Below are 12,980 nucleotides of genomic sequence, written 5' to 3' on the forward strand. Positions count from 1 at the left end.
ACCAGCATATAGCCTACAACTACTTCTAAAACTAGGATACTAAATAATAATGTACACACATAATTAGGTAAAGAATAACAAACGTTAGAACTCGAAGTCCCAACTGCAGCTGTAGCCAAACAGCCTACTGCGCTCGGCTGATTCTTCTCACCTCGGTACAAAGTTTCCCCCGTCCGTCAGACATGCGATGGCCACTTCTAACCAGATCATATAACATATCCTTCTCAGTCAGTAAAGCAACTAATTGATGAATCATAGAGTCAATGATAAATATTCCCCATTGCAGAGTTGTAGTTCTAGCCTTCACGGCTCCATAAAATCTGTCACGGAAAATGCAGATGGAGTTGTTGCTTCTTTCACCGCAGTCCCTGGTTATGTGACGGGTATATCACTCCGAGCGAATCCAAGGAGGTGATACCCAGCCGGGTAACTGCTGTGTTTGCTTTTTTATGACCATTACATCGTCTGAAAGGGGGGAGGGAGCTGCAAGCCACTTAAACCCAAAGATGTGGGTCCTGCTGGCCACTCCGCTGTACAGCGCCACCCCTCGGCACAAGCCAAAATTACAGCGCCTCCTTTCCTTCCGACTCTCCAATGTTCACAGCTCGGCCGGAGACCGTCGTCTTCCCGGCTCCATTTCAACAGGATTTTTTACACTCCTAACCACCCCAGATCAGGACAAGACCGATTCTAAGGTAAAGAAGAACCTTTAAGGGTCGTGGAGAGCCCGGGTTATGGGGTAAAACATCGTCCTTTCTTAGTGTTTTCAGGGCTGTCGCTGAAGAGGGAGCTCGAAACTGACTTCACGCATCAGTTGGTACACCATGCTGATACTGGAGTGCCTCCTACCATAACAAACCTCTTCGTTCTACAAAGGATTTTAAAGATCGGATCTCAAATTCTTACTCTGCGCCCTCACGTATCGATAGAGCTAGCCTTTCTGAACACATATTCGTCGGTAAATCCGTGTTCTCTTCTGAAGTGATAGAAACATGAAATGTTTTATTTAGCTTGCGAGCCCCCCTTGCTGCGAATAGGTGCAATTATGCTTCCCTTGCAGCTCTCGAATCTCATTCTCCCCACCAATATTTGTGCGCTGGTGGCGATGTACATAGCCGTGTATTTTGTCATTTACGCTCAATAACCTCGCTACTTAGTGCTTTTCGGGGATGCAAAACTCACGTTACCGTGCAATACGAATGGTAAGAAGAAGCTATGGCTGCTAGCTCGGAATCATTAAGTAGATAACTGCTATTACAGTCAATGCAAGTGAAACGTTATTATGTTGCTATAGGCAATTTTATCGCTCGTTACTCTGTCGCCCCATAGCCCCCGTAGCCGTTTGCTCGCATTAACTTTGTATCCATGTCGAGGCAGTTGTTGTATAAGGCAGGTACGCCTTAAGTGGATGTTTGCAAACGTGGACATCGGCCGTCCTTCAAATTGACAACATTTTTGGTTCTGCTAAGTAATTGCAGACATCGTTCAACTTGGCGGCTTCCTGAAGTCTGCATGGAATTTCACACCTTAGAGCGAAATATTCAATGTATCAAAACAGGTGCAACATTAACTACAGCAAGTTGCAATTTTAGTAAACAGAGATGACAACTAAATTGATTCTACTTACGACAGAGCAACCCCATCTCAATTCCAGATGCATTTACATACATTCCCTTGAAGTTGACCGAAGTCATGGAGAATAGTTGCATTGTAGAATAATCTCACAGGTTGCTCGTGCAATGAAGGCATCTTGTAAATATCTGCAGTAGCAGGCTCGTGCTTACTGATAAAGAAGTCCATGCAGTCAGTCAGTCATTGATAGATATGTGATCTAACCCTCGGGTGGGTGGGTGACGCATTCCAATCCGAGCCCAAGTTTAGAACTTGTTGTCTCTTTGAACCCAAGGGGGAAAACATGTCCAGTGAAAGACAACGTTCAGATGACGAAAGTCCGAGCACCAGCAGCGGGAGTTCTGATGCTGATCAGAGAGATCCTCCCGTGCCAGAGCCGGAGGAGCAAGAGGAGAGAAAGCAGCCCACACCTCCCCAGCAACAAAAGAAACCCACTAAGCTGTCCAGCAAAACAACGGCGAAATTGTCCACCAGTGCTAAAAGGTAAATGGCATAATAATCTCAGCTTGGTACTTTATTGATTGAAGTCTCATTGTTGTCATGCAGCCCAAATTATGGGTGACTTCCGATTCTTGTTAGAGTGATGTGGTTATTGATTTGGCTGTGATTGGGTGTTAGTGTGCAATTTAAAGATTTCAGGGGTTACATTGTGTGTCATTGGCATATGTGTTTGAGTAACCATTGTTTGGAAAACAGGTGATGGCAGTACGATTTGAAAGTCACAGAGTGGAAACCTCCTCAGATTGAGTTGATTCGCCACCTACTTAATAAATGAGTAATGCATGGCATATACAGGCCAGAGGTGAAACATCTTTGAACAGGTCTGAGGGCTTCTGAAACTTTGAAGAGAGAGAGAGAGAGAGAGAGAGAGAGAGAGAGAGAGAGAGAGAGAGAGAGAGAGAGAGAGAGAGATCAGCCAAGTCAAACTGAACAAGAGACTCGAGACAAACTCATGACAACATTGTCTAGGTTTTTCTTCCTGTTTTGTCTCAGGTCTTTTGAGCTGGGGTCCCCCTCTTTCACGGGGACAATGGTCAAAGTAAGCAACTTAATAGCTGTCATCACATCTGAGAGGCTAAAGAGGCATGAAAAAGAAAAAAAATGCATGCAAGAGATGTTTGAAAAAGAGGGGAAGATAAACTTCAGTGCTGCAGCACAGAGTCTTGTTTATGTAATGCAAAATGGTAATTACATTGTCAGTAGTGAAAATCATCCCTTTTTTTAATCCCTCCCACCTCCGTGTTGATAATGCTTTTGAAAGCAGCACCAGTAGCTCACATTTAAAGCCCTTGTCAAATATGCCTCAGCCAACTCCCCCCCACCCCTCCCCTCCTGCTCTGCTCTCATTTGCATATAAGCTTTAAAAGAAAATCTTTTGTGCTAAAAGTGACCATAAGCGGTCGGCTCTGGCCCTGGCTGGAGCCTCGGGGCCCTGTGCTTTGTTTTGAGGCCGTCAGCCACGGCGTGGCATGAGGGCAAGGGCAAGAACGGGGACCGCAAAGTTTTCCTGTTATGGGATTCGGGTTATGCCTCCGAGAACAAAGAGGAAGCAGCCATGTTAGCTGTAGTGGAGGGGAGAGCCAGCCGTGCATTAAACGCAGCGCTGGTAGAGGGCAGTGTAATTCCCCTGCACTGCTCGCACATTCTCAACTGCGCTCTGCTCTCCTCTCTCCTCTCCCCTCTCTCTCTCTCTCTCTCTCTCTCTCTCTCTCTCTCTCTCTCTCTCTCTCTCTCTCTCTCTCTCTCTCTCTCTCTCTCTCTCTCTCTCTCTCTCTCTCTCTCTCTCTCTCTCTCTCTTTACCTTTCTCTTTTTTGCTCTGTCTTTTTTTCTCCTTTTTTTCATTGTCTCTTTTTATCTCTCTCTCTCTCTGTCTTTTTTTTCCTCTCTCCCTATGTCTGTATTCTCTCACAGAATCCAGAAGGAGCTAGCTGAAATCACTTTGGATCCCCCGCCCAACTGCAGGTAAGACAAGTGTCCTTTTATTTGTCTCCCAGCTTTTTTCTTTCTTTATTGCGCTTCAGTGCCTGTGTATATTATTCTCTGGCTTGCTTTGACAAGAGAAAGAAAGAGAGAGAGTGAAGGAGCGAGAGAGAGAGAGAGAGCAGGTGAGCGATAGAGAAAGAAGGGTGTTGTGAAAAGGAAAAAAATCACACCAACTGTTGCTGTGAGGTTGCAGTCTCACCATTTATCACAGCTGAATTGGATTTGTTTTGCCTTCCCCTTGCCAGCAAATGCGAGTCTTTAAGCCCACACGTGCTAAAGGTGGTGTTTTGAAGCGGTGACATTGTGTGTGTGCGGGGGCCTTGGCCCCTTGTTATGTTTTATTAGCATAACAGATGCTTGTTCTTTACGAGCGCATCTTTGATTACCATCCTCGCGCTGAACTTTGGTCACTGCAGCCTTTTTAATGAGCTGACTTGTTGTCTGGAACAAGAGAAGAGAGTGAACGAGCAAAAGCGAAGCGAGGCAAGGTAGACAGACAAGTGAAGACTGGAATTAGACTCAGTTGTTAATTTGGAACTTGACAGATTTGTTTTTTATATATATATATTTATGGGTTTTGAATATCACAACATCTCACCAAGCAACGTCAAGATCTTTGAAAAGGATAGCTTCAGTTCAGGCTCCCTGGTGATAAAGTTAACCGAGCGTTGAAAAAAAAAAAACTATTTTCTGAGTTGTTTTGAAAAATCAGATTTGTCACACACTCAACGGGTTCATCTGATTAAATGTCTGCCAGTGTCAGGTTCAAAAACATGCATTTCTAAGGGCTCTAGTTGGGCATTTACTCCTCAGTGCATTTTCCATCTGGTTTCATTCATATTCCCCATCCCCTCATTGCCTTTAAATCATCTGGATTCTTTAGTATGTGGATCTGATGGTTAGTCATTGAGTCATGCTTTCACACAGCTAATTCACAACCATCAGATAAGGGAGTCTTTTACATGTATGACACGGGGGGTAAGGGGGAGTGGGGGGTTTGGATGGGCTCACTGGGGTAAAGGGGGCGCCCCTCACATTGGTGCCCCCGATACTGAAACCCCGCCGTGGAACTAAATTGCTCAAAAAAGGGGGTTGTCGAGGGTTTTGGAGGGTCGCAGTATTTGAAGGGGTTGGGTTGGAGGCAGGGGTTGAAATTGGACGTCCCCTTCCCTCTCCGTTCACACCCCCCCCCCCCCCGCTAAGGTTCAGCCATAGGGCTTGTCAGAACTCCTTCAACCCACAACCCCTGCTTAGCTTGTTAAATCCAAGAAGTTGGGGTTGGTGTGTGTGTGTGTGTGTGTGTGTGTGTGTGTGTGTGTGTGTGTGTGTGTGTGTGTGTGTGTGAGTGTGTGTGTGTTCTGTTTGTTTGTGTGTGTGGGTCTGTTCACGTGTGTGTGTGTGTGTGTGTGTGTGTGTGTGTGTGTGTGTGTGTGTGTGTGTGTGTGTGTGTGTGTGTGTGTGTGTGTTCTGTTTGTCTGTGTGTGTGTTCTGTTTGTCTGTTTGTGTGTGTGGGTCTGTGCACAAGCATGTGTGTGTTTGTGTTTGTGTGTGTGTGTCTTTTCGTATGTGTGTACTTACCTTCGATGGTGTTACATTAGATGGTGTTACATTAGATGGTGTTACATTAGATGGTGTTGTCTGGCTCTAAACGCTGGGCTATAAGCTGGGTATGGTTGGAGAGAAATTGGTACAATGATCAGGAATGGATATTTACATGAGAGACACCCCCCCCCCCCACACACACACACACACACACACCACTGCCATACATGCGAATTAGTGAAGCACGCACAAACACGCACACACACACACACACACACACACACACACATTTAAAAAAAAACTTGAAATATCATTATAGCGTTATAATGGGCAATAACGGCTTTCAATTCCATTCTAAACACACACACACACACACACACACACACACACACACACACACACACACACACACACACACACACACACACACACACACACACACACACACACACACAGACAGACACTTAAAGAAAAGCTTTAAATATCATTATAGCGTTATAATGGGCAATAACGGCTTTCAATTCCATTCTAAACACACACACACACACACACACACACACACACACACACACACACACACACACACACACACACACACACACACACACACACACACACACACACACACACACACACACACACACACACACACACACACACACAAGCCCTTTACTACAATAGCTGACCATGCATGGTGCCCCGTTGGTTCCGCTGCAAGGCTACTGCAATTGATATCGCACTGTGTTTGCCTTGCTGTTAGCGTTCAGCACTAGAGTATGATAATGGGACTCATAATGCCTCTGCACGGTTCCTCTGTGTTTTTGGCGCATGGATTTCCCTCGCAGGCCGGCCTCTCAATTCCCCCGTGCATTGTTTACCTGCGGGCTGCCATATTATTACATTGATTTGATGCTAATGCCCTTCTCTGCTCGTGGCGTGTTGGGGAAGGGGGGAAGGGGAGTAGGGGAAGGCATATGGTGGATGGATGGATAGATGTGTGTCCTCTCTCTCTCTCTCTCTCTCTCTCTCTCTCTCTCTCTCTCTCTCTCTCTCTCTCTCTCTCTCTCTCTCTCTCTCTGTTTCTGTTCCTCTCCATCTCTCTCTTTCTCTCTGTCTGTTCCTTTCTCTCTCTCTCTCTCTCTCTCTCTCTCTCTCTCTGTCTTATCTTTCTCCTTTCTATTTACTTTCTGTCTTTCTAGGCCTCTTTTTTCTTTCGTGCTCTACAGTATGTTTCTCTCCCTTTGCTTTAATTTCCTCCCTTTCTGTTGCTTTGTGTCTCTCTGTATCTCTTTCTCTATCTCTATCTCTTATCCTCCATCACAATCTCTGGCTCGCTGTCCATCTCTCTGTGTCTCTATATTTGTTTTTTTCTCTCTCTGTGTCTCTGTCTCTGTCTCTCCCGCTCTCTCCATTTCTCTGTCGATTTCTCCTCACACCCCCATCTTCCTGCTCTGTTTAGCCGGTGTCTCTCTGTATCTCTTTCTCTATCTCTATCTCTTAACCCTATCTCTATCTCTAGCTCACTGTCCATCTCTCTGTGTCTCTATCTCTCTATCTCTCTATCTCTTTCTCTCTCTATTTGCCATTTTCTCTCTCTGTGTGTCTGTCTCTCCCGTTCTCTCCATTTCTCTGTCGATTTCTCCTCACACCCCCATCTTCCTGCTCTGTTTAGCCGGTGTCTCTCTGTATCTTTCTCTATCTCTATCTCTTAACCCTATCTCTATCTCTAGCTCACTGTCCATCTCTCTGTGTCTCTATCTCTCTATCGCTTTCTCTCTCTATTTGCCATTTTCTCTCTCTGTGTCTCTGTGTCTCCCGTTCTCTCCATTTCTCTGTCGATTTCTCCTCACACCCCCATCTTCCTGCTCTGTTTAGCCGGTGTCTCTCTGTATCTTTCTCTATCTCTATCTCTAGCTCACTGTCCATCTCTCTGTGTCTCTATCTCTCTATCTCTTTCTCTCTCTATTTGCCTTTTTCTCTCTCTGTGCCTCTGTCTCTCCCGTTCTCTCCATTTCTCTGTCGATTTCTCCTTACATCCCCATCTTCCTGCTGTTTAGCCGGTGTGCCGCTGAAGGGAAAAGTCTTTGGCTCGGTGTCAGTCAGTGGGAGTGAGCGCGTTTGTCGTCTTGGTGCCGGTGATGTGTTATTTTGGGGGTGGTGGGTGGATAGTATGTGGGTGGGGTGGGGGTTTAAACCCTATCCCTCAGCCCTGGGCTCATTGAAATGACACAGGCCTATAAACGTCGCACCGTAAAATAACAGTGACAGAAAGGATAAGAGCAGCTTTGAATTACCGCTCTGGGGACTGGGGGAGAGAAACTAAGGGGAGGCTTACCTCAAGGTTTTTTTTTCCTCCCCCATTTTGCTTGCTCTGGCTTCAACCATCCACCCACCCATCCACCCCCTCTTCCCCCTCCTCTGCCATGCTGTATTTCGGCTTCAACTGTCAGCCAGTGGTCAGCACAGTCTGCACCACATCCTCCACAGAAGAAGCAGAGTGCTTGAGTCAATTGTTTATTCATCCCAAAGGAAACGCAAAGTGTCCAGGAACACGCAGTACAAAATCAAACACCATTTATTAGTGCAAATGTGCAAATAAGCAATACAGTGAATGGGTCAATGGTTCATGACCCTGTTATAAATGTGTTGTTGCAGGAATGGCGTAGTGTCACAGTAGCACATCACTGGTTGCAATGTTTTTTTGGTTGTTTTTTTTTTCAGCCAACATGTGGGTGTTCCACTGGTGGAACGGTGCACATTACGAGGTTACAGACTGAGAGATTCAAATATTGTTTAACTGTTCCAATACTATACAAAACAATACAATACAACCTGTATTTATAAAGCGCAATATCACAACTGAAGTTGTCTCAAAGCTTTCAAAATACACATACACACACACACACACTTTACTTGCCCACATTTACACACCAGCTCCAGTGTAAGAGGCAGCACAATGGATGAGAGAACACACAAGAAGATGGATGAATCTAAAGTCATTTTGCCAAAGGGAAAGGGAGACAGACACACACACACACACACACACACACACACACACACACACACACACACACACACACACACACACACACACACACACACACACACACACAGTGTTTCTCAGGCTTGCACTGCATAAAAAGTGGTGTCGTCTTGGGAGATCCCACGGTCTTGTTTTTTTTTTCTTTTGTTTTAAATCAAACATCTCGCTGAACACTCTTATTATCATCAAAAGAAACAACCATGGTTGACTGATGGACAAGGGTGGTTCTGAGTTGCAGCTTTGTTTGTGTAGGCTGGGTTGACTCTAGTAGTAGGAGTTTTCTTTGTGTAATCTATGTCAATGTTGTTATTGAGTTGTTATTGATAAGGCACAGGCAGCTTTTGTGGGCAAACTATTTGAGCCACAGCATTATGGTAATATATTTATCTAGCAAAAGACATCCTGTTTGTGCAAAAAGACATGCCTGGAGATCTTATTTCAAAGTTGATTAGGCAGCATTTTTTTAAGACAAGCAAGCGTTTGAGTGACTGCAGTATGATATTATGGTCTCATGAAAGATAAAGGGAGACATTTTTTCATCATTTGAAAGTGTTCCTCTTGACTGTTGTCAGTCCTCGTCTCCCCTTGTTAAAGGGGTATGCCACTATTTTGGGGCTTTTTACAGTTAAAATCGTTTGCCGGGGTTTATAAAGGTGGTAAAGTGTCTTATTTTTCATGTAAGCCGTTGTCTTGCTTTAAGACAAGTTATGTATGAGGGAGTATGTAGCTAAGCTAGTGAAAGTCAATGGGTCCGTGTAGCATGTAGCATTGAGCAACGATTTTAACTGTATTAAGCCCCAAAATAGTGGCATACCCCTTTAAGTCAGTGGTTAATGGTCATGTTGTCATTCATATAATGTTCACATCACGCTTCCATGCCTCAGCCAGGCAGCAAGGCAGCTATTGATTAAACACGTCCTGTGACGCTCGCCAGCACACATAGTAGATGATAAAACACAAGCCTTGATGATTATGGCTAGTGATCAAAGGCCATTGTATTGCTTTCAAATGGTGCGAGGGCGGGTGGGCTCAGGGCTGTTGTCTCGTTCTCCGCTGTTTGTCAAATGTGCACGGCAAGCCATGGCAGCCTGAATAATTTACACACACACACACACACACACACACACACACACACACACACACACACACACACACACACACACACACACACACACACACACACACACACACACACACACACACACACACAGACACACACACACACACAAAGGCAGTGGCACATGTGGGGTTAAGTAAGTGCCACTCTGACTCACCTGTTTGTTTGCTTGCTGGTGAAGTGCATCACATTGGTTTTAGTTGTTGTTTTATGTTTCGATGCTGTTGTTGTTTTTTTGTAAGCTTCAGGGCATTGGGGTTTTTTATCTCTTGTTCGTGCGTGTGTGTGTGTGTGTGTGTGTGTGTGTGTGTGTGTGTGTGTGTGTGTGTGTGTGTGTGTGTGTGTGTGTGTGTGTGTGTGTGTGTGTGTGTGTGTGTGTGTGTGTGTGTGTGCAGTGCTCTGAAACAGCTCACGGCACAGAAGCGCGAAAACCAACGCATGTGGAATTCCTCAGGCAGGAACGGCACAGAACACACACACGCACACACACACAGGCATGCACACACACACACCCAGAGACACACACACACACACACACACACACACACACACACACAGAGACACTCACACACACACGCTCGCGATCATGATAACAGCATTCCGCAGTAAAGGAGGGGAGGAGAGGGGAGGGAGGGAGTGTGAAGGCGAATCGCTGTCTCTCTCGCCACATTATCAGATGTCTGTGTTGTGTTGACTGCGGAGGAGGAGGAGGGAGGAGGAGGATATAGTTGTTATAGTAGTAGCTGCTCCCTTTTTATTGCCCTCATTGTGATTTGATAGCATCGCTCGGCTGTTAATGTGATTTGGATGCGTGCCTTCTTCCAGTGCAGCCATGGTGGTGTGGAGTGTGGAAAGGAGAGAGGGAAAGAAGAGAGGAGAGGAGAGAGGAAAGAAGGGGAGAGTTAAAGTGGAGAGGAGAGGAGAGGGGAGGGGAGGAGAGGATTGGAGAAAGGAGAGTGGAGGGAATGAGGGGAGAGGAGTGAAGAGGAGAGGGAGGATGGGGAAGAGAGGAGGATGGGAGAGTGGAGGAGAGGATGGAGTGGGAGAATAAATACAGTAGAGGAGAGGAGTGGCAAGGAAAAGTGAGGAGAAGAGAGGAGAGGAGAGAGGTGGAGAGAGGATGAGAAGAGGAGAAGAGAGAATGGGAGGTGGAGAGGAATAGAGGAGAGGAGAGGATGGGAGTAGAGTAGAGGAAGGGAGAGGATGGGAGTAGAGGAGAGGAAGAGGAGAGAGGTGGAGAGGAGAAGTGGGGGGAGGGGAGGAGAGGATGGGGGATTGGAGAGGAGAGGGGAGAGGAAGAGGGGAGGAAGAGGGGAGAAAAAAGAGAGGATGGGAAGAGAAGAGAGGAAAGGAGAGGAGAGGATGGGAGAGGACCGGAGAGGAGAGGATGGGGAGTAGAGAATGGGAGTAGAGAGGAGGGGAGTGGACCGGAGAGGAGAGGATTGGGCGTAGAGAGGAGGGGAGAGGAAGAGAGGAGTGGGAGTAGAGAATGGGAGTAGAGAGGAGGGGAGAGGAAGAGGAGAGTGGGAGTAGAGAGGAAGAGGAGAGGAAGAGGGGAGTGGGAGTAGAGAGGAAGTTGAGAGGGGGAAGGGTTGTGTGTTGTGTGTTGGGGCTGAGCCGTATTGACAGCTCCAAATTGACACATTAGTTTGTCGGCTGTCGGCTCAATCATTTGAGCTGGAAATGGCTTGTGTTGCGTTGGACTGACGCTGGCTGGCATAAATGAATTCATACTTTGTGCTTCAGTAGTTGTTGTGCTGGTATGCTTTATTGATTTTTAATTTGGCTCATACATGGGGCCAGATTTCACCCTGTGTCCCAATGACTATCCCATCCCCCGACAGCCCCAACACACACACACAAACACACACACACACTCACAGACCTCCACCCCCACCCTTTCAAACACGCATGCACGCGCGCAGACTCACACACATGCGCGCGCACACACAGTCACAGCCCCCACCCTTTAAAACGTGCACGCATGCACACACACACACACACACACACACACACACACACACACACACACACACACACACACACACACACACACACACACACACACACACACACACACACACACACACACACCCTCTCTCTCTCTCTCCCTCTCTCACACATTCCTCCTCCCACTCAAGTGTCTCCATACCCATTTTGTAGTAATTTAATGGAAGGCTTGTGGGAACGTTTTCATTTGCCTCATATTATATTTTTCATGGTGATTCTTCTCATTTTTTCATTCCCAAGATGAGGTGCTTTTGCAGAGGTAGCAGACTGCTGCAGTAGAGGTGCGTGCGTGCGTGCGTGCGTGCGTGCGTGCGTGCGTTCGTGTGTGTATGTGTCTCTGAGAGAGAGCGAGAGATGGAGATAGAGATGAGTGGGAGAGGGATAGAGAGGGACAGGGAGAGATGTGTGCACTGTGCATGCATGTTTTTTATACAATGTAGTCAAGGATACAATTTAGGCCGACCTCGCTTGTGGACCATGATCACTAATAAACTGAAGACAACGTCAACCTCTCCTCTCTTCTCCTCTCCTCTCCTGTCCTCTCCCCACCTCTCCTCTCCTCTCCTCCCTTCTCCTCCACCTCCTCTCTTCTCTCATCTCATCTCCTCTCCTCTCCTCTCCTCTCCTCTCCCTAATTGTGTCATAAGCTATGCTTGAGAGAGAGAGAGAGAGAGAGAGAGAGAGAGAGAGAGAGAGAGAGAGAGAGAGAGAGAGAGAGAGAGAGAGAGAGAGAGAGAGAGAGAGACCTAACCCCTGTTTGATGGGGGTAAATAAAGTAGGATTCTGGCTGTTATGTGTCATTTTGAATTCAAACACATTTAGTGATCTGAGAAGCAATGCAGCTACTGTATGGAAGCGGTTAGGTTGCCACCACTTCTGCAGCTGACTTTGAATCTGATTGTGAAACTGTATGAGGTTAGATTGAGATAGTTTGTCAAACTGTTCTGTCTTTGTATGCTTATTAGGGCTGCGTGCATGCGTGCCTGCCTGCCTGCCTGCCTGCCTGCGTGCGTGCCTGCCTGCCTGCCTGCCTGCCTGCCTGCGTGCGTGCCTGCCTGCCTGCCTGCGTGCGTGCGTGCGTGCGTGATGTGTACGTGCGTGGTGCGTACGTGCGTGGTGTGTACGTGCGTGGTGCGTGCATGTGTGCGTGCGTGCATGCATATGTGTTTGTTCCTGCTCCTAAGGGTAGGGTTTATATCCATCAGGAACAAAGCGAACAGCCTCAACAATAGCCTTTCCCATGAGGAATGTAGACTTTCTATACTGTAGTGTAGTAATTATCAGTGATAGTAAACAATGATACTGCTTACTTCTGTTTCTGACTATTGTGGACTTGTGTCCAATTTGGTTTTGACACCTTACTATTGATGTTGATTATGCTCAAGCTGATATTTCCCTGTTATCTCTTGCTGTGTGATATCTACAGCATAATGTGCAATATATGCACATTTTTATTATTAACCGTCGTTTTACACAACCCATTGACTATTTCATTAACCCATTTTGTCCTAAGCCCTTTTTGGGAAAGGGTGCCCTCTGCCTATTAAATCCTAAATATCTCAGCCTCTGAAGCACATACATGAAATAAGTTGCATTTAAAAGCTCCAACAAACCCACATTTTTAAAAACCCTCAAATCTCAAGAGCCTGTAT

The 12,980-nt window shown here is 46.4% G+C and overlaps 1 protein-coding gene across 1 annotated transcript in view; it reads left to right on the top strand.

The window, feature by feature from the left end:
• Window positions 1–472: 472 nt before the first annotated feature.
• Window positions 473–12,980, top strand: part of ube2e3 (ubiquitin-conjugating enzyme E2E 3 (UBC4/5 homolog, yeast)) — a 76,052-nt gene continuing 63,544 nt past the window's right edge. Inside the window, exons 1-3 of the mRNA XM_063213249.1 lie at window positions 473–695; window positions 1,907–2,115; window positions 3,545–3,595. Coding sequence (XP_063069319.1) covers window positions 507–695; window positions 1,907–2,115; window positions 3,545–3,595 — 449 coding nt within the window. The 5' untranslated portion in view covers window positions 473–506. The remainder of the gene's footprint in view (window positions 696–1,906; window positions 2,116–3,544; window positions 3,596–12,980) is intronic.

This window comes from Engraulis encrasicolus, chromosome 13 (assembly GCF_034702125.1).
Source record: "Engraulis encrasicolus isolate BLACKSEA-1 chromosome 13, IST_EnEncr_1.0, whole genome shotgun sequence".
Taxonomy (NCBI): Eukaryota; Metazoa; Chordata; class Actinopteri; order Clupeiformes; family Engraulidae; genus Engraulis; species Engraulis encrasicolus.